At 61.6% G+C, this 26,339-nt stretch overlaps 8 protein-coding genes across 8 annotated transcripts; 4 read left to right on the top strand and 4 right to left on the bottom strand.

The window, feature by feature from the left end:
- Nucleotides 1–417: 417 nt before the first annotated feature.
- Nucleotides 418–2,240, top strand: CMQ_7967 (vacuolar targeting protein; the record flags this gene model as incomplete). Its single annotated transcript, XM_014313607.1, has 2 exons — nucleotides 418–705; nucleotides 771–2,240. The coding sequence occupies 2 exons, from the start codon at nucleotides 418–420 to the stop codon at nucleotides 2,238–2,240; spliced, it is 1,758 nt and encodes a 585-aa protein (XP_014169082.1).
- A 334-nt stretch (nucleotides 2,241–2,574) lies between these two features.
- Nucleotides 2,575–5,443, bottom strand: CMQ_7765 (pheromone processing endoprotease kex2; the record flags this gene model as incomplete). Its single annotated transcript, XM_014313405.1, has 2 exons — nucleotides 2,575–4,203; nucleotides 4,274–5,443. 2 exons carry the CDS (start codon nucleotides 5,441–5,443, stop codon nucleotides 2,575–2,577), a joined length of 2,799 nt encoding a protein of 932 aa, XP_014168880.1.
- Nucleotides 5,444–6,829: 1,386 nt separating this feature from the next.
- Nucleotides 6,830–11,671, top strand: CMQ_7774 (uncharacterized protein; the record flags this gene model as incomplete). The annotated part of the gene is made up of 2 exons (XM_014313414.1): nucleotides 6,830–10,362; nucleotides 10,432–11,671. The coding sequence occupies 2 exons, from the start codon at nucleotides 6,830–6,832 to the stop codon at nucleotides 11,669–11,671; spliced, it is 4,773 nt and encodes a 1,590-aa protein (XP_014168889.1).
- A 546-nt stretch (nucleotides 11,672–12,217) lies between these two features.
- CMQ_7877 (RNA-binding protein) lies at nucleotides 12,218–12,934 on the bottom strand (the record flags this gene model as incomplete). The annotated part of the gene is made up of 2 exons (XM_014313517.1): nucleotides 12,218–12,478; nucleotides 12,605–12,934. 2 exons carry the CDS (start codon nucleotides 12,932–12,934, stop codon nucleotides 12,218–12,220), a joined length of 591 nt encoding a protein of 196 aa, XP_014168992.1.
- Nucleotides 12,935–13,361: 427 nt separating this feature from the next.
- CMQ_7802 (uncharacterized protein) lies at nucleotides 13,362–14,588 on the top strand (the record flags this gene model as incomplete). The annotated part of the gene is made up of 1 exon (XM_014313442.1): nucleotides 13,362–14,588. One exon carries the CDS (start codon nucleotides 13,362–13,364, stop codon nucleotides 14,586–14,588), a length of 1,227 nt encoding a protein of 408 aa, XP_014168917.1.
- A 324-nt stretch (nucleotides 14,589–14,912) lies between these two features.
- On the bottom strand, nucleotides 14,913–20,393 carry CMQ_7995 (transcription initiation factor tfiid subunit tsm1; the record flags this gene model as incomplete). The annotated part of the gene is made up of 1 exon (XM_014313635.1): nucleotides 14,913–20,393. One exon carries the CDS (start codon nucleotides 20,391–20,393, stop codon nucleotides 14,913–14,915), a length of 5,481 nt encoding a protein of 1,826 aa, XP_014169110.1.
- A 752-nt stretch (nucleotides 20,394–21,145) lies between these two features.
- On the bottom strand, nucleotides 21,146–23,327 carry CMQ_7811 (uncharacterized protein; the record flags this gene model as incomplete). The annotated part of the gene is made up of 2 exons (XM_014313451.1): nucleotides 21,146–22,311; nucleotides 22,406–23,327. The coding sequence occupies 2 exons, from the start codon at nucleotides 23,325–23,327 to the stop codon at nucleotides 21,146–21,148; spliced, it is 2,088 nt and encodes a 695-aa protein (XP_014168926.1).
- Nucleotides 23,328–24,340: 1,013 nt separating this feature from the next.
- On the top strand, nucleotides 24,341–26,134 carry CMQ_7883 (iq calmodulin-binding motif protein; the record flags this gene model as incomplete). The annotated part of the gene is made up of 1 exon (XM_014313523.1): nucleotides 24,341–26,134. The coding sequence occupies one exon, from the start codon at nucleotides 24,341–24,343 to the stop codon at nucleotides 26,132–26,134; it is 1,794 nt and encodes a 597-aa protein (XP_014168998.1).
- Between the last annotated feature and the right edge of the window lie 205 nt (nucleotides 26,135–26,339).

Here is a 26,339-nt window from a genome sequence, read left to right as displayed (position 1 = left end):
ACCACATCTAGCTCATGGGCACACGAAGCGCAATAGATTTCCACGCTTGAATGGTTTTTGAATTTGATCGAGTTTCTTTGCAGCGATGCGAGACTGGTGAGGAGAATGTGCTTACTAACGTGTAAGAGTCAGCCACAGTCGCGGCCACGGCCACAGCCACAGCCACACCTTTCCCCGCCATACGTCAGCTTCCACAATCGTCAGCTGCCAGCCTCCGACCTTGGAGATGCTTCTCATTCCCTTTGATAGCAGCCCAGCCCGCGACTGACTTTGTCCTGTGCAGAATCACACCACGAATAGGAAGCTGCAGAAGACCGATAACTAACGATCTTAGAGGAGCATTTCCCTCTGCCGTCTTCGTTGTTCGTCAGTGATTTCCCTCCCCGAAGTATTGTCTCAATTAGGCCCACTGCCACTATGGCTGTGACTGACCAGGACATATTCTCCAACGTCTCCTGGAGCAGCGACCAACGTGCGACAAGCCTTGAAAGCGACAGAAAGAACAGGAGCGACAGCGACGGAGACAGGATGGGCTCCGACTACCGACAGACGTTGCCGTCGTCGCCGTCGCAGCGATCGCGCGGCTATGTCGCCCTGGACGCAGACACGCTGGGACCCGAGGCCCTGCAGTGCACGGTGTCGTCGCCGCTGACGGAGAATGAGGGCGGCAGCAACCCGTTCACGTCGTACCTGGTGACGACCAATGTAGGTGAATCTACTTTCTGGTTCTGTTTGTGATCTCCATGCCGACGAACGGGACATTCCTGCAGTCTACCTTTAGCTCGTTTCAGAAGCCGACGGTATCGGTGCGGCGACGGTTTACCGACTTCCTCTTCCTGTACAACTCGCTCTGCAAGGACTACCCAGCGTGTGCAGTGCCGCCGATCCCGGAGAAGCAGCGGATGGTGCGGGTGACGGGCGACCGCTTTGGGCCCGACTTTACGCGCCGCCGGGCATACTCGCTGCAGCGATTTTTGACGCGGCTGTCGTTGCACCCAGTGCTGCGACGGTCGGTGCTGCTGCACAGCTTCCTGGAGTCGGGCGAGTGGAATGCGACGATGCGCAGCCATACGGTGCGCGGCTCTGGCGACGGCTACGGCGGGAGCATCGGGCTGGGCGGCGGCAGTGGTGGAGGGGGTGGCGGCATCTACGGCAGCGGAGGTGTGGGCGCGAGTGGTGGTGCAGGAGGAGGTGGTGGTGGTGGAGGAGGAGGAGGAGGAGGAGGCGGCAGCAGCATGTTTGACGCGTTCGCGGACAGCTTCATCAACGTGTTCACAAAAGTGCACCGGCTGGACCGGCGGTTTGTGGACGTGCGCGAAAAGAGCGACCGGCTGGACGAGGACCTGGGCCAGGTGGAGAAGGTGATGGCACGGGTGGTGCGGCGTGATGCGGACATCGAGGCCGATCTCAAGGACCTGGCGGAACAGTTCCAGAAGCTGATCACGCCGGAGCCGGGCGTCGAGGGTGCGGTGCGGGCCTTTGCAGCATCGGTCGAGGACACGGCGACGGGGCTGCGTGGCCTGCGCGAGATCACGGACCAGGACTACCTCAGCAGCCTGCGCGACATGGTGGCCTACAGCGGCTCGCTCAAGAACCTGCTGAAGGCGCGCGAGCAGAAGCAGCTGGATTACGAGCAGCTGACCGAGTACCTGAACAAGAGCACGGCCGACCGGGACCACCTGGCGATGACGTCGGGTTACTACTACGGAGGGAGTGGCGGTGGAGGTGGTGGTGGTGGTGTGGGTGGCCTGGGGGGCAACAGCACAGGCGGCGGTGCAGTGTCTGTGGCTGGCGGTGATGCGGGCGACGGAGGCGGCGAGACGGCCAGCGGAGGCGTCTCGGGCGGGCTCGGGGCCGTCAGCAGCGTCGGGGCAGCAGCATCGTCGTACGTGGCCAGCACGGGCGGTGGAGCACTGGCGGGGGCCAGCGGGTTTCTGCGCAGCAAGCTGGAGGATGTCCGAGGGGTGGACCACGAGCAGAGCCGGCGAGAACGGCAGCGCAAGCTGGAGATGCGGGTGGAGGAGCTGACGGCCGAGGTGGAGCGGGCGCGCAAGACGAGCGAGCTCTTTGACGAGGAGGTCGTTAAGGAGGTGGCCGACTTTGAGCGGATCAAGCGGGTCGAGTTTAAGCGGCAGCTGGGCGGCTTGGCGGACGCGCATATTGCATACTATGACGCGGTGCATCGGGTGTGGGGGGAGTATCTGCGAGAGATGGAGAAAGAGGGTGTATTGGCGGTGTGAGGAAGTGGGAGAGATGGAGGAGAAGAGATGGAGGAGAAAAGATGGGAGTGAGAAAGAAGAGAGTAAGAGGCAAACGATGCAAAGATGGAGAAGAATTGTATGAAGAACAGGAAGTAAGGGAAGGGAAGAGCGAGAGATCACATGTATGAAGAAGAACAAGGAACATTAATCAGCTGAAGACATCCAATAAACACTCTGTATATGTATTTCTGTCTAGCTTTTCGGCCCCTCTGAAAGGACAAGAACAAAACTCCGGGCCATTACCCAAAACACAATATATATGATGCACCGACAGAAGTGCCCCACGCTTCGTCCTCAACCAGCCCTAGCCTGCTCACAGCAGCTGGGACCGGTCGTGACTGTGACCGGCTGCGGTCTCATCGTCTGAGTCTTCAGACTCCTCCTGCGACTCATCCGAGTCCTCCCCGATCACGTGACGCGCAGCATCCGTCTGTCGATCTTCTCGCGGCTGCTGCAGCTTCTCGTCCGAGCCGTCGCGATAGCCCACTTGCGGCCGGCTGGCATAGCCGGTCTCGTCATAGCGAGCCTCATCGCGGTGGCTGAGGCGGTCGTCGCCGTCGTCGCCGTCGTCGTCTTCCTCGTCCGACCCGTCAGCAAAGGCATCATAGAGCTCGCCGCCTCGCGTCGCCTTCCGGCGGCTCTTGCGGCTACCAACAAGACCGCCCACGATGCCGGCAGCGGTCTTTTCGACGTGCAGGCGGCCACCGGCACGGTCGTCATCCCCGCCGCCACCGCTGCTGCCGTTGAGCGCCTCGGCCTCCTCCTCGTCGAGCAGCTCAAACTCGTAGTTGTCGCGCGGGCTGTTGCGCAGCCGTTGCCGGCGGGCCAGAAAGAGATACACACCAAGGCCCAGACAAAAGGCCACGATCAGGCCCATGGCCCCGTAGATCCATATCTGCTTCTTGGTCGACATGTTGGCCATAAAGGCCGGCATCCACGACGTCGTGTTGCCGGTGGGCGTCGGCGACGACGATTCCTCTTCCGACTCGTGTTCAGTCTTGTCGCCTGTCGCCTCTGCTGGCGATCCGGCTGTCGTCGTCGTCGTCGCGCTGCTGCTGCCGGACGTTTCTGCCGTCGGCTTCACCGGCCGGCCCGGCTGGTCAGTCGGCACCGCCTCTGTCGGCGCCGCAAACGTGCTGCTGCTGCTCGTCGCCTGCAGCGTCGTGGTCGAGGCAGCCAGCGTTGTCGTCGCCGTGATGTCGTGGTCGTTGTCGTCCTCTTCCGTCGGCATCGGCAGCAGCTGCGCCTTGGACCCGTCAATGCTCTCGCCCCACAGCTTCAGATGGAAGTCGGTAAAGGTGCCATTCTTGTTGTTCACAATCGTATCCTTGACCACGACCGTCCACGTGCCCACGCCCGTCTCGCCCCAGTGCACCACGCTCATAAAGGTCCAGTCCACGTAGCCCTGCGGAGTGTTGTCCGGCTTGCGCGTCACCGACAGGTGGCTGACCACGTTGTTGGGGCTGATCAGGTCGACGCTGAGATCGCCGCGTCGCGTATGGTCAATGTTCATCGTCACCGTCACGTGCTCCACTCGCGCAAAGTTGGCCGCCTGCAGCATCGCCTCTGTGATCTCGAGGCTGACCGTCAGGCCGACGTCGCCCTGCGGAATCGCCTCGTGCACGTGAATCCACGGCGAGTAGAACCAGGCCTGCGGCTTGACGTTGGTCCACGTCTTGGCCGCCTCCACGAGCGCGTACGAGTCCACCTTGCCGTACGCAAACGTGTGGCTGTACTTGCGCCCGATAAACGTGTCCTGCCAGTCGCCCGAGTCGAGGTTGATCGGCACCGCCGTCATCAGGACGAGGTACTGCATATCGCGCCACGTCAGGTCCGGTCGGATTTGCAGCGCCAGCGCAAAGATGCCTGCTGCCAATGGAGCGGCAGCCGATGTGCCGCCATGGCCGTTGTAGCAGGCGTTTTGTCCAACGTCTGTCGTGTGCTATGTGATGAGTCAGCAACCACGTGATCTTGAATAATACATAGTAGAGCTCCTCAGCTCCTTCACTCACAATCGCATCACCACCACCGCTCGAGTACGTCACCACCAGGCTGGCCGAGCACTTCTCCGAGTAGAACGGGTGGTCACCCTTGCGGTCGACGGCACCGACTGTGATGCTGTAGATGCTGTTGGTGTAGCCGTCAAAGTTGCAGTTGTCGTCGGACGCAGCGCCGTTGCCGCTGGCAAAGACGTAGATGGAGCCCAGGCCGCCGCGGCCGTTCTGCACGGCGTTCAGCATGGCGCGGCGAATCAGAACACCGGGCGCGTCCATGCTGCGGCCATCGTCGGGCGGGCCCCACGAGCACGAGTAGATGTCGTTGTTCTGGTAGTCGTAGTTGAGCGCGGCCGCCTCATCGGCGTCCGAGATGGCCTTGGAGAGGATGCGGATGCCTGAAATGCGCGAGTCGTATGCAACTCCGACACCACACACGTTGTTGCGCACCGCCGACACCTCACCGGCGCAGCGCGTGCCGTGCCGGTCGTCCGAGAGCCGGGGCCGCGGCTCGGCTGTCTGCTCGTTGAAGTCGTACGAGCCCTTGGCATAGTAGTTGTCCTTGAGGTCATCGCTGTACATATCCAGGCCGTCGTCGACAATCGACACGGTCGTGTTGTGGCCCGTGATGCCCTGCAGCCACACGTCCGTGACGTTGACGTCGTGGCCGACCTGCTGCGTGTTGAACAGATGCCACTGCTCCTTGAAGATGGGGTCCTGGATATCCAGGGTGCTGGCGACCAGCGCTTGTCTCTGCACGGCTGCCGCCTCGGGCTGTGCGGCCTGCCGCTCGCCCTGTCTGGATTGGATGGATGGTGGCATCGGCGGGATCACTCGTTTTTCCAGCCGTCGGTGCAGCTGCTGCTTCTGCGCGAACAGCACGCCGTCCAGGGGGCTGCGCCCGCTCAGGAGCGAGCTGATGGATCGTCGCCGCCGTCGTCTCTGCTGCAACTCGCGCCGGACGACATCGTCGCCGCTCTTGTGGCCCGAGAAGACGTGGTGGCCGGCCAGCTCGCCTAGCTGGCCTTCGTGCACGAGTCCGAGCTGCAGCGCCACCTGGTCGGGCACGGTCTCACCGTCGAGGTGCAGAACGTAGTAGTCGTTCTGCTCGTAGTCACGACGGACGGAAGACGCTGCCACGGCAACAGCTAGGCCTGCAAGACCAAGAAAGGCGGACAAGGGCTTCATCGTCGCTGGCTGCGGAGGGAATTCGCCTTCTGCTGTTTCGATGCTGATGCTCCCGCCAGGCGATGCAAGTCGCAGCCCGCTAGCAAGATGCGGCAACAATAGGGACAGATCCGGAGGAGGACGCGGTTTCTTTGTTCGGCAGCCTGTGAAATGCCCCTTACTCGAGCTGGCGAGCAAGGGAGAAAGACGAAGCGGTTTGGGGGGCAGTGCAGGACAGACAAGGTGGCATCGGCGCCGAAATAAGCAATTGCGACGGGAGGGTGGATTGAAATTAGGAGAGACAAGGAGGAGCGTGAGAGAGAGGTCGCCTCCTCGGATCGCAATGCGACTTCAACGGGGAGTTGTCTTTCGATTTGGTCGAATTGGCCTGCTGTCGTTCAGGCTAGGTGGCCTTGTGTAGGTACTAACGGCCAGGCCTGCCTGCACTGGCTAGCGTCTCAGATAACGTAGGCCTGCGCTGGCACGTGCCTGAGATGACGACTGCCTGCCTAATACGGAGCACGGTCGCCACAGCCGATGCTTATGAGAATCTCAGCGCGTGCGCTCTTCGTCTCTCGACACGCCGTGCGACAGGCTGAATACGAACAGCGACGCGTTCTAGCCCTCCTTTCTTGCCAATCGGACCCCTTCATGCAAAGAACGGTGAACCCCAGGACTAACGCGACAAGGGGGCGCGGCAACAGCGAACAGACACAAGGTCCGTGAGCCTGTGGCTGGAGTAGCCTGACACAGCACGCACAACGTTACAAAGGGGCGGCCATCAAGGTCGAGACTAGACCGCACTACCGTCCTAGCGAGCTACTGTGAATATGCCGAGACAGCACCCCCAACGGCTGATCCCGGCTGTCGAGGAACGAGAAGCGTTTCTGAAAGAATTCACAATACGACCTGGACTGATTCATGTTGACGCTGTGTCCAAAAGGGAAAGAGGCCCTTTCTCCGTAGTACTTACTTACCTGCCAGCCTCCTCCTCCCCGGGCCCACTCTAGCAGGACGTAGCTTCCGCGTATGCGACCAGGGGTCAGCACGGCAAGAACAAACCGGAAAGCACCACCGGGTAAAAATAAGGAAGAAAAAGGCAGATAAAAAGAAAGCATCCCCTGGCATCGTCAGCCTCCCGAATTTTCCAGCTTGTCCGTCTCAGCCAGCATTCGAACAGTCCTTTTGCTTCTCGCACGCATCTTACACACCTCGCCCTTGCATGTCGGATATCTGGCTGTTATGGCAGACTCGCCGAATCTGCGACAACTCCTGACATCAGCCGCTTTGCTTCGTGCCTTGATGTTGCAGCCGCGATATTGATTGAAATCACTGATCAGGACCCGAGAACCCTGTCATTCTCTCGCAGCCCAACCCTGCCGGCGTCTCGCCTGTCCCCCACGGAACATGGCCTCCACGAGTGCGCCGTACTGGGGCGAGCTTCCAGTAACCAAGCCGTCTGGCAGCCGCCGCCCGTCTGCTGATGCCAGCCCAGCAGAGCCCGACCGGCGCCAATTGCTTGACGTCTCGGCCCAGCCGCAACCCAAGTCCAACCGGGCCTCTGTGCAGACTACAAATACCGAGGCGCCCACCGAGTCGACCATGAGCCCCTATGGATCGCCCACCAGCACCAGCTTTCCATCCCAAGGCCTCGCACCTCGACCACCGTCCTTTCCTTACGGTGCAAACCGCTATCTGCAGCAGCAAAGCAGACGACAAAGCAGTCGAGGCAGAAACACTGACACAGCCGCTGAAAACGACCCGGCCGCGTACGCTGACGATTCCGACACTCTACCCACAGCTCCAGACGTGCCTAGGGGCCCCCCTCTGAGCTACCGCTCTCCCTACGAAGACGCGCACAGCTACGGCTATCCGCCATTGCCACCGGCCACTCCACCGAGCCCCAGGAGGCCGGAGCTGACTCTCGCCACCGACCCGATGGACCTTGCCAGTCCCGAGCAGTACTACACCACGGCGACGAGCAGGCCCGCAGCTGGCGATGCGCCCCCCTCGTCTGGCGCGCGCGGTGGTCCTTCGCGTCGCATGTCCACCCGCAGCGGACATTCCGAGCGCCGGAAAAAGTTGGAAGAGGTCCGCTCCCCGCTACAGAAGCTTGAGCTGACGCTCGACAGCATCACCAAAGAAGAAAAACGCGCCAGGGTCGCCGCTGCCGAGCAGGTTTATCGCGAGCGGGAGGGCCAGGCAGCCGCTCGCGCTCAGCTGGAGGGGCCCCGACCACTTCCGCAGCCACAGCCCCGGGAGCAGCTGCAGGCCCGGTCGCACGAGCATTTCGCCTCTGCCAGTGACGGCGAGCCACGGCCGCTCCTTCAGCCGGACGCGAGCCCGATCGAAGAGAGCTACTCGCCCATTCCCAGCCAGAGGGGACTTGCGTCGCAGTATCGGCCAGAATCAACCACATCCTCTCCGCTGTCAGAGGGACATGTCGCGAGGAGCAGGCAGCAGGACGCGCGAAACACGGCGCTTCCGAGCGGCACGGCTTCCGGAATACCTCAGCGCAACCTCAGCTTTCGTGAGCGTGCTGCACAGAGCGACACTCTCTCTCTGCCAGAGAGCATGCTGCCAAGGCGAACGAGCAGTCAGCATGTCCAGCTGGCAAAGGAACCTCCGTCGGGCGACCCGTGGGCCAACAAGAGAATGGCAGCGGAGCGCAGGTACCAGGCCATGCAGGAAATGAATGCCGCTCATGCTGGCGGACCGTCTCTTGGCAACTCCGACTTCTACACCGACATCAGGCCGGTACAGCAACCGGAACCGCAGTGGCCACGCGAAGAAAAGACACGTGGGCTGGCACCATCGGCTGCATACCAAAGACGGCCGTCTGTAAGCGGCATGTCCGATGTAGATTACCACCGGTCCGCCATGGGCTACGACGGCACAAGGGAAATCGGACGGGCCTCGATGGCGGCCGCCGGTGTGGCGGGCGTTGCTGGAGTGGCGGCAGCAGCAGCCACGGCTCCCGCTCCGGTCAAGAAGACGGCAAGATTCCACGACGATGTCGAGCAGGGCCAGCACCACCATCGTATATCCAACATGCTGTATCATTCCCGTGGCGAGATGCAGCCAGGCCAAGGCACATACAGCCGCCCTACGTATCTGGAAGAGTGGAAGAAGTTCAGAGTTGGCACCTTGGACGGACCACTTCTCGATTTGACGACCGAGGAGAGTTCGAGTGTTGACGACAAGACTTGGTGGGAGCCCGGCGGAACGCGGCGGGGGAGCATCACCTCACGGCCGCGGAAAGGCGAGGCATTTGATGGCGAGTACGACGAGGCTAATGGCCCTTCGCGCTTCAAGCCGCCCTTGCACTTGGTCTGTGGCCCACTATTAAGATACTGTGGCATGCGGAAAGAGAGGTCTCCGGGCAGAGCGCAGCGGAACGGCGGCGGCAACGGTGCCTCGGATCGACAATTTTGGCGTGGAAGCGTCATGATCGTGACCCGAGATACCGACTCGTCGTACGACATCGCCCCGACACTGCGACTGTTTGTGCAGCCACTCGACCTGCTTCCGCCTCCGCCAAGTGAGGTACAGGGCGCGCTGCCTCCCGAGTATGTCGACCCGCTGGTTGGGCATCCGAAGCTTGGCCGCAACGGAGAGACGCTCTATGTGCGACCTGTCGAGCACATTGCCGAAGCTCGGGACCTTTCCCGAGACGAGACCGATGGCGGGCTTTACGAGAAGACAAGAAGTCCCGGAGCGGGCGTTGGTCCGACTGGCGGCGCCGTAGACCCGCCTGGTTCTTTTGCAGCCCGGCTGAAGCGGACGGAGATGGACGGCGAGAGGGCGGGCAGGTTCAAGGACGTGCGTGGCTTCCGATTGCACGCCGAGCGCGGGGTGACGTTCTGGCGATTCAACATCGAGGTGGAGCTGCGGGAAGCGCAGCAGCGGATCGCTTATCGCATCAACCGCAGCCCGTCGACCGGATTCTGGGTGCCAGCCAGAGGCCAGGCGATGCACATTATGTTCCATTCGTGCAACGGCTTCAGTCTCGGCGTCAACTCGCACCAGTTCAGCGGACCAGACCCGCTGTGGCGGGACGTGCTCAACAACCACCAGACACAACCATTTCATGTTATGATTGGCGGCGGTGACCAGATCTACAACGACATCGTGATGCAGGAGACCGCCCTGTTCCAAGAGTGGCTCACGATTAAGAACCCGCTGGTCAAGTATAACGCACCCTTCTCGGCCGACATGCAGGACGAGCTCGAGGATTATTACCTGAACCGGTATGCCATGTGGTTCTCGCAGGGGCTGTTTGCCCTAGCGAACTCGCAGATTCCGATGGTAAACATGTATGACGACCACGACATCATCGATGGGTTCGGGTCGTATCCGCACCACTTTATGAACTCGCCTGTGTTCTCTGGGCTGGGCAGTGTGGCGTTCAAGTACTACATGCTGTTCCAGCACCAGAGCGTGATTGACGAGACGGAGGAGTCGGAACCCAGCTGGATTCTGGGGCCGAATCCTGGTCCGTACATTGAGGAAGTCAGCCGAAGTCTTTTCATGTACCTGGGAGCCAAGGTGGCCCTCTTGGCGGTGGACTGCCGGACGGAGCGGATGCGGGACGAGGTTGTGCGCGAGGAGACGTGGAAGCGCATCATGGACCGGTGCTATGCGGAGATTGAAAAGGGCACGACAGAACACCTCATCGTGCTGCTCGGCGTGCCTATTGCCTATCCGCGACTGGTGTGGCTGGAGAACATCCTGACGTCACGGCTGATGGACCCGATCAAGGCGCTGGGGAAGACAGGCCTGCTGGGGGGCTTTCTGAACAAGTTTGATGGCGGCGTGGAAGTGCTCGACGACCTGGACGACCACTGGACGGCCAAGGAACACAAGGAGGAGCGAAAGGTGCTCATCGAGGACTTGCAAGATCTGGCAGCAGACAAGTCGGTGCGCATCACGATGATCAGGTATGTGTGGTGCTCCTGCGGCAAAGCAGACTTGGAGTAAACTGACAGCGGTGCTAACATGCGTTTCAGCGGCGACGTGCATCTGGCCGCGATCGGACAGTTCTACTCGAACCCAAAGTTGGGCGTGGCGAAACACAAGGACTTCCGATACATGCCGAACGTGATCTCGTCGGCCATTGTGAACACGCCGCCGCCGGACCTGTTGGCGGACGTGCTGAACAAGAGAAACAAGGTGCACCACTTTGACCACGACACAGACGAAGACATGATTCCGCTCTTTGATCACGGCGTGGACGGCAAGGCACGAAACAACAAGAGGCTGCTGCCCCATCGAAACTGGTGTTCGATACAGCCGTACGTGCCGGGATCGACGCCGGCAGGGTCTCCGATGCAGTCGACGAACGAGCTGGGCGGCCGCAGCCGCAGCATCCTCCGACGGAACGGGAGCAATGTGTTACGGCGCAACTCGTTGCGCAACCGTGCAGCAGCCAGCGAGGGCGAGTCGCGGCCGCCCGTGTCGGGTGGACTGCTGCGGACGATGAGCAGCCGCGGCCGGTCGTCAGCCGACAACGTGCGACAGGACAGAGCAGGCACGAGCGTGAAGCGGTCGTTTTCGCTATCCCGAGATTTCCGGCCGGGAAACCTATTCCGTCGGCTCAGCAATCGCGGCAACCGTCGGGTGGACGACGGCGGCATCAACGGGAGCTGGGGTGCGGACAGTGGGAGTGGGCATGGCCGTGAACAGGACGATGGGAGTTCAGCCAGCAGCGGCGAGTCGGCAGCGGGGCAGCGTGGCGGTCGAGGGCCGCAGATGCGCGGTGGCGCGGGTTCGGCGTCTGCTCTCGGAGGGTTCGTGCACGACGAGTATGACACGGGCGACGAGACGCACTTTTCGGTGAAGCGACGGCCGGTAGGACAAGCACTGCAGCTGCAGCAGCGCAGCCAGGCAACAATCGGAGGCGAGACAGCGGCGGCGACACGTCAGTTCTATCGGACACCGACAGGGCTGACGGCACGACAGTCGAAGCAGGCGCAGCAGTTCGAGGTCAACCTGGAAGGCGGACTGGAGATTCGGCTGAACGTGGAGGTGAACCCGAAGGAGCCGACAGGGATCACGGTGCCGTATCGGCTGCTGGTGCCGCGGCTGTGGTATAATTATGAGAGCGAAGAGGCGACAGCGGCAGCAGTGGCACACGAAGAGCCGACAGGGCTCAAGCGGCTGCTGAGTCTGGGGCGAAAGAGGCCGAACATGGATGCAGGAGGCGGATCCAGCTTGACAAGGGAGATGGAAGCAGCTCCGGCCAACTGAAGGAGACGAGGACCGAGAAGACGGCTCCAGGATGGAATTGACGACGTTATGACCTTGCCAAAGCGGCTCAGATATGGCTACAAGCAGCAGCCCGGATTACTTCTGGCGACTTTCGAAAGCTCTTAGATTACGACTTGACAGGCGCTGCCTTCCTGTTATTGATAGAACTCGCCTAACGGCCAATGATGACCTGACGCACTGCATATGTTACGTTGCAGACAGCCTGTATTCACTTTGGTTTTTGCTTGAATGATTCGGTAACGCTACACTCGTGCCAACAGGCTTCTCACAAGGAGGCGTCCTGTCGGCTCCATTGCATTCAATCTGTCTGGACAGGTCAGTGGATGGAACGGACGAAGAGAAAGGCACCGAAGAAGGCACCGAAGAACTCACCTCGGTCTCAGCCGGAATCCGATGCCGACGATGCTGCCGCCTGTCTTTCCCTGGGACGACAGCACCAACGGCCAGCTCCAGACGGGAGCTTCTCTTTTTCTCTGCTCTTTCATCGTCTTCCTCTTTCCTCTGTTTTTCCGGGCCACGACGGGCTCATTCGCCGCCGGCCTCGGCTACCGGGCTCTTGCTGCGACTGCGGCGCCGTCCACCGGGCGGTCCTCGTCGGTGGTCGTCACGGTCTCGCCGATCAGATCCACGGTCTGGCCGATCGGCACGGTCGCGGCCTTTGGTGGGAGGCGGGCGCACAAAGGCAAAATCGACCTGGACGGTCTGGTCGAGCAGCTTGGTCTGGTGGGCGCCATCTATGGCGGCACGGGCCTCGTTGAGGGTCGGGTACTCGATCAAGCAGTAGCCCTAGGATGTTAGGGAGTGGAGGAAGGGTGGGGGGAGAGAGAAAAAGAAAGAGAGCAAAAGAAAGAAAAAAGAGGAAAGAAAAAGAGACAAAAGAAGGGGGAGACGAAAAGAAGCAAAAGCAAATACCTTGACGTAACCACTCCGACGGTCCAGGTTTAGGTGCATGTTCTTAATCTCGCCAAAATCGGAGAACTTGTCGTGCAGAGCCTCCTCATCAGCCTCTTCGTGCACGTTGGTCACGATGACGATCCATCCCTCAATCGACCGCACCGCTGTCGCCTTGGCGTGGGTCTGCATGTCGGCGGTGCGTGGGCCAGCCGAGGCAGTGCCGGCCGCGTCCACGTCACCATCGACGTCGACATCGCCAGACGCGTCGCCATCCTCGTGCTGCGTCTGAACGGCTTCGCGCGTCACCACGGCGGCCCCGTCGTCTATCTCCATCTCCACGTCGGCCATAGCAAAGCGGGGGGGGGGGGGGGGGGAAAAGCAGCAGCGGCAGCTGTAGCAGGCGAATGGCGGATGCGAAAGGCAGAGGCGAAAGTTGGCAGGCAGTAGACAGCTGCGAAGAAACAAGCACACGATCGGATTGCGGACACGAGCTGGCCGGCTGTCTCTCCCCTTCCACGAGCTTGCCGGTCTCTTTTCCCATCTTTTTGGCCTCGTCTGCTCACGACCCGTCGCGAAAATATTGTTCCGGCCGACCACCGGGCTGAGACCCACCGTCCCCGCGGCACAGCCTTGCGTCTGTGGCTCCTATTTTGGAAGGGACCACACACGCGCGCCTGGTCGCGTCTGGAGGCAGGAGCATTTTTTGTCTTTTTCGCTTTTCCATTTTCTTCCGCCGACCGCTTTTCTTGTCGCACGGCGGCGCCAACCAGCCACGATGCTCCGCCGGCCGCCGACGATCTTGGGCGTGACGGCCGAGGACATTGCCGCGTACGAGGACCGGCGGCGCCACGAGGAGGAGGGGATAGGTGACGACGACGACGACGGCAGCGGTCAGCCAGAACAGCTAGACTCCCGTGAAGCCAGATACGGCGGCATGTCCGCACGGCGGCATGGCGGCATGGCGGCGTCATCCCATCCGTGGCCGGCAAGACTGCCGTCGTCTCGACGGCCGCAGCGACCACGACCGCAGCCGCAGGCAGACCACGAATCGATACAGCAGCAGCAGAGGATGCGGCGACAACGACGACACGAATTTGTGCCTCACGACGCGTTTGAGCGAGAGGAGGCCGAGGAGGAGGTCGAGGAGGTCGAGGAGGTCGAGGAGGTCGAGGCGGTCCAGGAGATCGAGGAGGTCGAGCAGGAGCTTGAGCTGGACTCACCGGAGGAGCACCCGTTTTCCGACGACGAGGAAGACGAAGAGGACGAAGAGGGTCCAGACGACGAGGACAAGGACAGAGGCGGCCAGATGGAGATGGAGTACGAGGGCGTCCGGCGGGTTCGAGGAGGCGAGACACCAGCAGGACCAGCAACAGCAGCAGCAGCAGCAGCAGCAAGAGCAAGAGCAGCAGTCCGCACCCCGGCAGCCGGCCCTCCTGTGCCGCCGATTGTGCTGCACCGGGCCATTTCTGCCTCGGCCGCCTTTACGACCCCGACGCCGGCTGCTGTCGTGTTGGGCACGCCGCCGACACGCGGGGCCGATGACACGCCGCCGCCCCACCATGCGCCTCGACGTACGACGAGACGGGCAGCCGCCGCCGCCGGGACCACGCCGGGCATCACACCGGGAGCAGCGGCCGTGCCGCCGGAAGCCGCTCCTACGCGACGGCACAATGGAACGTCGCGGCGTGGAGCCGCACCAGCAACAGCACCGCCCTCCCGTCCACCCTCGCAGATGTCCCAGTCGTCGACCCATTCGGCCTACCACCAGCCCATGGGACCACCACCACCACCACCTCCGTGGGCCGGCACCGGAGGATCGGCGCGGCATCCGCACGCGGCCGGCAACAGTCGGAGACAGCGGACAGCAGAATCCCAGCCACAGTCTCAGCCACAACCACAACCACAACCACCAACAGAAGGACGGGCGACACGCAGCCGGGACGAGCGGGTCGGCGTGGCCGGTGGACGCGGGACCACGGGCGGAGGCAGGTCACGACGATGACGGGGAGATCCCGGTCGAATCGAATCTTTGGATACACATCACAATTTTCAAAGGACAGACACGCATTTCTGCTGGACATATACTACTGGTCGCAGATCCCACATACACAGACAATATCCCGTCCGCAACCAGGACAACATCCTCTTCTGAACTTTTGCGCTCCCGACCGAAAGAGAAGGAGAAAGGACAGGCCAGAGAGCGCGAAGGAGCCCTTGCCAGGTCGTGTTTGGTACAAAAGGTAGAAAGAACAGATTGAGAATAGAGAGGACATTCCACGGGAAGATACCACATTCCGGAGACACCTCCAAAGCCACCCCAAGACCCTCATGAAGCCGACTTGTTCTTAAACTTGATAAAGATCGGTTTGTGGGCTGCCGGCGGCGCAGCAACTGCTGCTGTTGCTGCAGCTGCTGCTGCTCCTGTCGCCGGTCCGCCGAGTGGTGTGCTACTATTTCCGGGAGGTGTCGTAGCCGCTCCTGTCGGCCGAGTCGGCAGCGGCTTGCGAGCCGGTTTGGACGAAGACGAAGAGCCGCCTCCGCCGCCACCCCCACCGAAGCTGTGTGGCGGTGGTGTTGGTCGGCTGTTGGCCTTGTTGGACGCTGTGCTGTCGGGGCCGGGCGTGGATGAGAGCCGGATGCGGCCGCTGGCTGTCGCCGCCGCCATTGCCGTCACCTTGGGCGAGGACATGCGAGACGGCGTCGATGCCTTGGACGACGACTTGGACGTGCCGGCACGGTTGCCAAAGATGCCACCACTGCTGCCACTCACACCCACTGCCCGAATCGACCCGTCCGTCATCGGTCGTCCGCTCCGTCGCGGCGTCTCCAACCAGAGACTCGCCTGTGGACTCAGCCGGTAGTGGTAGCTGCGCGGTACCGCTATCTTGACCATCTTGCGCTGTCGCGGACTGCCGCCACTGCTGCCCTCCTCGTCGCGCATCTCCCGCTTGCGCTTGCCGCTGCTGCCACCATTACCCAGCGGCGTCCGTACTCGGTTGGCCGGACTGCTGTTCGCCTTGTCTGACAGCCGGCTGTGGCCGTGGCTGAGATTGTGGCTGAGACTGTGGCTGTGATTCACGCCGTGGCTGAGGCCGTGACTGGGGCCGTGTCCGTGACCGTGACTGTGACCGAGACTCCGGCGCTGCACGGCAATCGAGTCAGCCACGACGGTCGACGAACCTGCTGCAGGAGCCGACGCTTTTGTAGTTGCCGTACTGGTTGTCGTTATCGCTGTTGTCGGTGCTATCGGGGCTATCGGTGCTATTGCTGCTGTTGCTGCTGTTGCTGCTGGCGCCTGCACTGAAGACGCCTGCAACGAGACGGTCGGCTTTCGCATCATTGGCGAGCCGCTGCTGCTAGTGGCGCCGGCTGCTCCGCCCGCACTCGTCGGCGTGACGCCACTGCCGCCACCTCTGGAGCCGGCCGACAAGGAAGACGACCCGAGCGGTGTGCGACCCGTCTGCAGCTTGATCTTGGGCGCTGTCGCCTTCTTGGGCAGATCCGGCAGCCGCGTCCTCTGTCCGGAAGCCAGCACGTTGGTATCGGCACGCGCGCTGACCGGAGGGGCTGTTCTCGGCGCCGTCGGCGTAGACGCTGGCTTGTGATTGGGGGGCGGCAGCTGTGTGGCTGAAATCACGGCCGAGCCGCTTATAGCCGAAATCGCCGGTGTGGCTGACGAGAGCCCCGAGCTCAGGCTCACCGGCTTCACGTCCACCATCGCCGGCATCGTCATCACTGGCACCACCACCTCTGGCGCCACCACCGCCGTCGTCCGCAGCGGTCGAGGCACTTGTCGAAAGTCCAGCACGCAGCTCGTCGCCGTCCGCCGCCGCACCGTCCACATTGTTGGCTGCCGCACCGTCAGCAGCAGCGACAGCTCGCCGTCAAACATGGCCTCTAGCAGCTCCAGCAGGTTGCGCTTCTCCGTGCTGCCCGTCGCTGTCGACAGCACCGCTGACCACATCGCCTTCAGCAGCTCCTCCTTGTTGCCCACCGCTTCCTTCAGCGCCCGCACCGCCGCCGCGATGCTCTCCCGCCGCGCGTGTTGCTCCTGGTGCTGCCGAATCACCGCATCGCCCTGCTCGATAATCACCCCTCCGTTGTCGTTGTCCTCGTCGTTTGCGTCTGCGCTCTCCCGTTCCTTCTGCCGCTCTCGCGCCCCCGACTCTCCTCCCCCCGACTCCGGCACCTCCAGCTCGCCAAAGGCTATCGCTGCTAGACCCCGGCAGAACAGCTTAAACAGTCGGTCTCGCACAAACGGAGAGCTGTGCAGCGTCATCGTTGCCAGCAGCAGCTTCAGGATCGACGGCCGCAGCATCAGCCCCAGCTCCACCAGCGCCTCAAATGCCTGCAGCTGCACCACGTCCACCGTCCCGTCCTGCAGATATCGCACAAACTCCAGTGCGTCCACCGGAATCACGCCCGCCTGCATCAGTAGCCGCTTGCCCTCCAACGCTGCCGTCGTCCACAGATTCTGGTACGATCCTGTCCACTCGTCCATCCGTCGGTATCGCTCAATCTCCGCCAGCGCCTCCTCCAGCAGCTGCTGTCCCTCCGTGTCGACTTCCATCCGATGCAGGTCCGCTCCCAGGTCAAAATCCTCGTCGCTCATAGCGTCATCAAACGTGAGCACCATGTCCTTTTGCTGCTGCTGCTGCTGCTGCTGCTGCTGCTTCTTCGACCCTGTCGGCCCTGTCTTGGAGCAGAAGCTCGTCGCCAGCGCCACCAGCAGCTTCGCCACGTAAATGTAGTCCGAGAAGCTGTTCTGCGAGTTGTCGTTGAACCGGAGCAGGTCCAGCAGAAATCGCTGCGCCTCGCGCGGATGCTTGTCATCGTACTGTGCCTTGGAGATCGCCTCGATCATCGCGCACTGAACCAGGTACCGCTGGTGGTCTGAAAAGTCGTTTGGCCGCGACGTCGCGTCCGGATAGCAGAAGAATTCCCGAAACACACGCATCAGCTGTGTCATGCCCCGAAACACCACCGTGTCGCCACCGCTGCTGCCCGCATTGCCGCCAGCACCACCGTTTCGGCTGCCCTCCGTCTCCTGTCCGCCGTTCTCTGCCCCGTCCGCGTCTGCGTGGCTGTCCGACGCCTTCCACGCCTGCCGCGAGAGCACCGATGCCGCCATCGTCCGCAGCCCGTGGAAGTACCGCTCATCGTACAGCGTCCGCGTCAGAATCGTCGCCGCCATCGCGTGCTCTCTGATCCGCGACAGGTACAGCAGAGTGTCCTGCTGTGCCGCCACGTCTCGGTCCTGCTGCAGCTGCGATAGGTACATCCACGACGGCATATTCGTGTGCATCTTGACCAGCCACTCAAAGTCTGAGTCGATCCGGATCCATTCGTATGACTCCTGGTCCATGTTCTTCTCGTCCTGCTCCGTCCAGTCGATCAGATCCCACTTGGCCATGTCCTCCGGGCTATCCAGCCGGTCGCCTAGCGAGAACACAATCATCTCCTCGCTGTGCTCGCCGTTCGCGTCCGCCGCCGCCGCTGCTGCCGCACGCTCACGATGCCGGCGGTTCCTCTTAAGCCGCTTGTACTTCGTGTTGTACGGAATGTCAAACTTGGCCCCGCCCGTGAATGCCGCGTCCTCCCGGATCTCCACAATGTGCTCGTACGGTGTCCCGTTTGCTTCGTGGATCCGGATCGTCATCGGCCCTGTAAACAGCCGCTGTGCCTTGCGCGAGTACGTCCCGTACTTGGTCTCCACCAGCTCCCGCCAAAAGTCCTCGTGCCGGATCGGCTGCGGCTTGGCCGAGCCCGCCTCTTGCGTCTGCAGGATGCTGATCTCCACGCACAGCCGCTTTCTATTGAATCGCTGCTTGATGCTGAGCCACGGACACCCTGATCCCAATACCCACTGGTTCCAGAACGCCTCCAGCTGGTACTGGCTAGTCTTCTCACACACTCGTCGGAAGGTCTCGGACGAGATGATTTCGTTGTTATTATCACCCCAACCAGATGTGTTCGCCTTGCTGATAATCTTGGAGATCACCCGAGCGAGGCTCGCGCTCGCCGAGCCCGCGGCCTTGGTCAGCCGCTTGTCGAGGATGAACAGTACTAGCGGTGCCTTGAGAACCAGAAAGTCCAGCTCAAAGTCGCCCAAGAACGTATATGTGCCCAGCTCGTGCAGCGACGGCCGGCCCCGGTCCTCCTCTGCCAGCCGGTCGGCCATCGTCTTGATCCGGAACCGGTAGTCGTTGTTTCCGCAGAGCTTGCCGAGGAACAGGTCCGTCATGTAGTAGGCAATCCCGACGGTCAGCCACAGCTCTGTCCGCTGGTTCGGCACGATGTAGGCCCCGAAATACTGGTACGCAAGCGAGTGCACCAGCTTTCGCGTCACCTCGATATCCCGGTCCTCGATTCCTTCCGGGAAGAGCAGCCGGTTGCTGCACAGCGAGAACGAAAGCAGCGGCGTCGTGTCCGGGATCATGTCATCCACGAAGCAGACCTTGTAGCTGTCGTATGGATACCGCCCGTACGACATGGCAAACTCGTCCGCAGCATGTGCCATTGCCGCGCATGTGTTCCGCACCTCATCCTGTCGCCCGGGCAGGCAGTAGCCGTGGATCTTAAGGGCGCTCGCGCCCAGCTTCTCGTCCGCTTCTTCTGATCGAAACTCGGAAAAGAGATCTACGTGCTCAAACGGGCCGACGGCGAACCCGATATGGTGTGCCGCAGAGCCGTGATCCGTGATCTCAAACGTCATGATCTTCTTTGTCTCATCCACCTCGTCGACCTTCTCCCCGACGAGGTTCCCGGAGCACACTGCTGTCATGTCCAGCAGCTTGTCTTCTTCCGTCAGCTGCAGCTGCCGATGGCCGCCGCCCTGTTCCGGCCGGCCTTGGCCCTGGTGTCCGTTGGTCGTGGCAGCCAGCTCGTGTCCGGCCGCGGCCGCGTTGTTGGACGACTGGTGCGAGGCGAGCTCCTGCATCAGGGCGTCGCCGAGCGTGCGGGGACACTTGATGTGAATCTTCCAGAAGCAGCGCGAGCCAAAATCGTCGATGCAGGGAAATATGCAGGCCGCTAATCCTGGCTCGGGCGAGTGTCGTGTGTAGACGTGGGGGAAACGCGTGTCGTTGTCGTTGACGCCGACGAACTGGAGCCCGTCACGGATGTGCGTTGTGCGAAACGGGACGACAATCTCAAAGAGGCCGTCGGTTGGCTGGTCGGGCACCGTTGTGCTGGCCGCAGGCGCAGACGCAGCTCCAGCCTTGTTTGCCTCTGCTCGACCACCGTTCTCCTGCAGTCCAACGGTGGACAGGCGGACCTTGAGCTTGCCCGGCTGCGGCAGCGGCGGTCTGGTCTGTGTCGAGTACACGGCCGGCAAGTCAGGATGCAGGGCCACACGCAGAGAGCGGTCGGCCGGGCTGCATCCAATCTGCTCCCGCTTCTCGACGGGCAGGTCTCGGCGGCGACGCGGCAGCAGGTGCTTCATCCGGTTCTTGAGCACAGGGAAGTTGACCGCCGCGAGGTCCCAGGATGGCGGGACGTCGAGAGCCTCGTAGGGATCCCGGTATGTAGCCCGGACATTCTTGCCGTTGACGCGGATTTTGGCTGTGTCGATCTCGCATTGGCGGGCGTCCAAAGCGACTTCATCTGGCGGGTCGTCGGGGTTGATGAGGTAGATGGTGATCCGGCTCTCCCCCTGGACACTCTGCTCGCGGAAGTTGACCTCGATAAAGATTTCCTGGTTGACGACGACAAACTCCTCGATCGGCTGCTCGGCCTCGGGCGCTGCAGCTTGGGCATCGTCGGGAACCAGGCCGTCGCGAAGGTCCTTCTCCAGGATCCCCGGCATCGTGCTCGATGGCGAGGGGCGAGCGTGCGTGAGAGGGGCGAGAGGGGGAGATCAGAGAGGGGCGAGAAAGCGGGAGGTTGGTCGCGATTGCGCAGATTCACGTCGGGGAGAGAGACAGAGAGAGAGAGAGAGCAAACGGAGAGGAAGCTGCGTCAGGTGGCGACGCGACGTGAGTGAGCGAAAGCTGAGAGCATCGCGATTGTCAAATCGAGCACGGCGCAACAGGGTGCAATAGGCAGCCGGGCAAAAGAGGCGGGGAAGCAGAGGAAAAAAGGCAAACGGGCGTGCGTGCGCCTGGTTGAGTCGGTCAGATGGTTTCGTCGGTTCGCCTTCCACGGCGCGCTGCCCCCAAAAATTATCGAGCAGAATTGATTGATGCTGGCAGAGGGTCCGAAAGAAGAAGGCGAGGTCCAGCGAATGCACACGCTATAGACGCACGGACCAATCGGCTAGTGTCTTACGAACAGTGGTCAAGTAGGAAGGAGCTGGGCAAGGCTCAGGCGGTCTGAATGGCCTGCGGGGCATTTTGCTGCTGGAACAACGCAGTCGAGTGATTACAAGGTGATAATTGTTGAACAGCTGTATAATACAAGTGGATGACCCAAGAGACGTTGTGTACATGGAAGAAGTCGCCACGGCGCTGCCATGCCCTCCCTGGTTCCGTGCGGACTGACCCAAACCCCCAATGAAACCTCCCATAACCCGTTTTCTCCCACAGTCCCATTATCCCTTCCTGATGTTCGCCCGTTCCCTTATGGACTTTCCTGCTTTCCTTTCCGCCTGCGGCGAGCAGGAAGAGGTCCCTTTGCGTCCCGCAAATCGTCGATCATCTCACCGGGCAGATCGAAATCCGCCTCCAGCGGCTCTGGCACCGGCTGCCCCCATGCCATGACCGTCCGACCCTTCCGACGACCCCGGCTCAGAGCGGCATCGCGCTGGTAGCGCTTGTGAAAGAACGACATGACGTCTTCAGCCGGCTCTGGCTCCGGCTCCGGCTCCGGACAGTCCGACGACGGCGACGACAACTGCTTTTTGCGTCGCTTGCTGGGAAGATTCACCTTGGCCGCCAGCCTCGACCGGGCCAGTGCTTCGGCGCGCAGCTGTTTGGCAATCACCGCGTCAGCGTCGCTGGAATCAAACTGGTCATCATTGTCGACCGGCTCTTCGGCATCGGCGTCAGCCTCTTCTCGGCTCTCGGCCCTCTCAGCCTTTTCCGCCTTTTCTACCTCCTCCTGCACGCCGTCTTCGGCATCTGTGCTGCTGCGCTCTCGACGTCGCCGGCCGTCTGGCCGTTCTGGCACGGCCGAGACCACATGACGCGCTGCTGCCTTCGCCTTGCCCTTTCCTCTGCCCCGATACCGTGGCGGGGGAACGCCGTCTGCCGCCTCCTGGGCGCGGACTTCTTCTGCATGTGCGCGATCCTTCTCCAACTTCAACCGCTTCTCCTCCAGGCTCCAAAGGCGAAACTTTTTCAAAATGGTGCGGCAGCCCTTGATAAAGTGCTCCCGCGCTGGCTCAAAGGACTTCTTCTTGCTCTCCGTTATACCGCTGACACCCATGGTGCGCAGCCAGTCATGGCCCTGCAGGCCCTCCAACAGGCGGATAATCTGGTCTTTCTCGTGCTGGGCACGGCCCTTTTCCGAGTTGCGAATGGAGCGCTCAAGACGTTCAGCACGCTTGTGGTGTGGCTCAAAGACCGAGTCTGGCAGTGGGTCATCTGTCTTCCTGCCCTTGTGCTGGTTGCTCAAAAAGCCAAAATCGAGGACGTGTGAGTCAAAGAGATCATAAAAGAGCGAATCAGAGTATCCATGGACAACAGGCACTGCATCGACATCGCTCCCACTTGGTAGCGAGTCGACAGGCGTGCTATACACCACGGCACCGGCAGTAGCAGTTGTTGTGGGGTAGTAAGATTCGACTAGTAATATGGGGGTGTCTATATTCAGAATGTCTGCGCGTCACATCAACAGGTAAGCCAGTGTCCTGATCGGGAGAGCATGGATGGTACGTACGCTCTTCCTTGGGTTCGTTGCCGATGACTTCATCGTACTCGGGGAAATAAGCAGAGAGGTCACTCTTGAAGCGTGTGGCCTGCTGCGAGCGCAGCTTGCGGCCACCTACTGGTGGGCCTGTAGCCGCTGCTACGGCGGCCTCGGTGGTGACCTGCAGGCCCTTGAGTTCCTGCTTGAAGCCATTGGCCGTCTTCTCCCTGGGTTTCGCAGCCAGCTGGGACGGGGTTTTGGATGATGGGCTGCCGATGTGGCGATGGGGTATGGCGAGCCGGACGTCTTGGCCAGGGGTTATGCTGCTGCCTGATCGTGACGACGTGGAGGAAGAATAGGCTGCTATGGCGGAGATGGGCCGAGCAGCCAGGGTGGCGGTAGTGCTGATGGTGGGAGCAGTAGCGCTGGTAGCGGTATTGGTAGTGGTGTTGGCTGCCGTTACAGAAGAAGGGGCAGTGCGCAGCGACTTTTTCGGCGGTAGGTTGGGGTGGGTTAGCGCAGTGGCTGGCGCTGGCAGTGCTGGAAGGATGGTTGGAACGGTCGGGGCGGGCTTGGACACGATCTCGACGGAGAGCCGAAGACGCTTGTGCTGCTGGGCCGAGTCGAAATCGGTTCTGCCGGTGGAGGACATGTCGGGGCCGTCGTGGGAAGGCTCTGCCTTCCGCTTGGGTCGCATCGAATTGGCATGGTTGAGGATGTCTTGGATGCTTCGGGTCGCCGACGCCGTGGAAAGGGACGGACGCGGCTGCTGGTGCTGCTGCGGTTGCTGTGGCGGCGGCTGTGGTGGGCGCGTTAGGCGCTGTGACTGCTGGCGCCCCAGGGGCGACTGTTTTTGTTTAGGCAGCAGGACAGGCGCAGGGCGGCGGGGGACGTCCGCTCGTCGCGAACGCGTGCCGGGAGCCATGGGCATGAGCGTCAATGTTTCCACCATGGCGGCGCGGGCATCGCTCAGCACGGCAGTCTATCCAGAAGCCCTTTCGGCGATGATTTTGTGCTGGTTTGGGCCTCGTTCCGCGGCCGAGTCGATGCGAGAGGTCGTTGTGCTGATGTCTGGAAGATTTTTCAGCCCCTGCGTTCACTCCCCTATTTTTTATTTTCCCCTTTATTTTCCCTTTATTTTTATTCCGCAGTCCGGTTTCCAGCTTTTCCTCTTCTGTTCTCCCGCCTGTTTTGTCAGACAGCCCTGAGGCTAGAGGGCGACAAAAAGCCCCGATACAATGGAACAGCGCGCCCGGCGTCGCAGAGAAAAGAAGCCGCTGCGCCAGTGGGAAGATAGAGCAGAGTAAGACAAGCTGCCGACAACGTACGAGTGCGAGGCTCTCGACACCTTTCCACGAAAACATGGTGCATGCAGCGTTGTGGATGTATCACACAGTGCATATATGTGCTTCTCGGAGCTGGAGCCATCAGAAAAGGCGGGTTCAGGGTTACTGGCACTGTGTAGAAATTGCTAAAGTGGGGACTTGAACACACAACGACGTCAGCGGCTGCTAGCAGCAGAAAAGTCTCCGCCAGCGGCTCAGCTCCCCCATTCCGACGATGACGAAGACGAGCTGCAGGTGCAGGCACACTTTTGCATGGCGCCACCAGGACATGTGCGTACGAGACATGCACAGCCCAGCTCGTCTTCAGCGTATTCTCGAAAGGACGGCATCGACGGTACAAGAATCTCACAACAGCATTTTTCTGGGGGTTTTTATGGGTCCGCGGACTTGGCGCCCGAGGCATTGCTAACACACTCGGAGACAAAGTACTCGCCGCCGAGGAGCCGGTTTGCCATTGGAAGCTGCTTCTGCACGATTCATAGGCAAGATGCAACAGGCGTTCATGCCCCATATATGGGGACGCAGCACGTCAGAACAGCATTTGCCCCTCTAAAGCGTCGAGATCCGTTGTCCGTCTTTGCACTATTTTGAGCTTCGCCTTTCTGTCCGAGGCTTGAACATGATCGACCAAACAGGTGCTTCGGCCATCTCGGGAGAGACGCATTCTCTCCCGACGGCATCCTCTGCCCCACCAGAAGCAGCCTATGCAGAGCGGCAGCCAGAACGGGGGACACACCACCACTCACGCAAGTCTTCGTCGCACCAGGACTATCTCGACAGCCTCGTGGTCCCGCCAGGAGACGAGCTGGCACGCATCGCCGAGGTGCAGAGAACGCGGGAAGAGCAGCTGAAGCAGCGTTTGCGGGATCTGCAGCGCCGACGACACAGCGTGGAAGTCAGCAGCCCGCCGACAGTGGAAGGGGTGCATGCAGCTCCCGGTCGCAAGGGAAGCCTGGCACGGCATATAGGTCTGACCAACGGTCTGGACGCGATGGCACAGTCGCGGGCGGCCATCACGATCCAGCGGCACTACCGCGGGTACCGTATGCGACGCGAGATGCAGGGCCTGTGCCTCGATGCGAACACGCGCTGGGTGCAGGCCCTTCGGGAGCTGCAATACCGGGAGCGGACGCGGCCCCGAGCGCGGACACAGGGGACAATCGCCGACGATGGCAGCAGGCAGTGGCCGCGAACGTCGGTGTCGTCGGCAGCGGCGACGGTAGTCGACACGGAGAGCACATGCTCGATAGGGCGCGAGCCGTCGGCAGCGCGGCGAAACTGGCGGAAGGTGACGACGATTGCGCTGCGAGCCGGCCACGACGAAGAGTCAGACTCGGTCTCGGCCTCAGCCTCAGACACAGACGCAGGCTCGGACGTGTCCGGCTCGACGGCAGAGAAGAGGCTCGCGCGGCAGCACCGCGAAGAAGCCAAGGCGGCGCGGCGACGAGAGGCCCGCACGATGGGCCTGCAGTACTTTCTCGAGATGGTCGATCCGAAGCACCGCTATGGCGCCAACCTGCGGGTGTACCATGAAGAGTGGAAGCGGGCCAGCACGCGCGACAACTTCTTCTACTGGCTGGACCGCGGCGATGGCCGCCTGGTCGACATGGTCGCCTGTCCGCGCAGCCGACTCGAGCGTGAGCAAGTGCGCTACCTTTCGCGCGAAGAGCGTCAGTACTATCTCGTCCGCATCGGCCCCGACGGCCGGCTCTGCTGGGCCAAGAACGGCGCCCGCATCGACACCAGCGAGCACTTCCGCGACAGCATCCACGGCATCGTGGCTGTCGACGACCCGACGCCGGCCGTTCAGCTCGCCGGTGGCCAAGCCTCGGACTCGGATTCGGAAGGCGAGGCCATTTCCGGCCGGTCTGAGCTTGTCGGCGCCGCCCAGGCCGGCACTGTGCGCAAGATCCGGCACGTGTCGGCGACCGCGCTGCTGGACGCGCTGCTGCGCAAGTCCGTGCAGGCAAACACGTGGATCTTTGTCGCCGACACTAGCTTCCGGCTCTATGTCGGCATCAAGGACTCGGGCACCTTCCAGCACTCGTCCTTCCTGCAGGGCTCACGCATCTCGGCCGCTGGCCTGATCCGCATCCACGACGGCCACCTCGAATCGCTCTCGCCGCTCAGCGGCCACTACCGCCCGCCGACGGCCAACTTCCGCGCGTTTGTGCACTCGCTCAAGGAGGCCTACGCCGTCCTGCTCGGACTCGAGGCGTACGCGACCACGCGCCAGCAGGGCAGAAAGCTGCTGCGCCGGCTAGGACGGCACCGCCAGAGCGACGAGGTCACCGTCGAGGACGTTGCTGCTGCCCAGACGCACGGGACGGACGGAAAGACAGGCAAACATCTGCTGCAGAGGCTGAGCCTCGGACTGCGGCCAGCGTCAAGGACCACAGACGACAATCCCTAGCAGAACCCTGTCCGCTAAGACCGTCCCTGTCGCTCTAGCTTCGTTTCTTCTCTCTTTCTTACTTACCTCCTTTTCACCTTCTTCCTTTCTTCTTTTCTTCTCGTTTCCTGTCGCTCTAGGAGGTGTGTGCGAGAGTTGCGCAAAATACCCCATCTGCGAACCAGTATCTCACTGTACGATACTCTGTATATTAGAATGAAACACA

The sequence above is a fragment of the Grosmannia clavigera genome (genome assembly GCF_000143105.1).
Source record: "Grosmannia clavigera kw1407 unplaced genomic scaffold GCSC_82, whole genome shotgun sequence".
NCBI lineage: Eukaryota > Fungi > Ascomycota > Sordariomycetes > Ophiostomatales > Ophiostomataceae > Leptographium > Leptographium clavigerum.
Note: the sequence above shows the minus strand (reverse complement) of the source record. Positions and strands in the feature narration are given on the sequence as shown.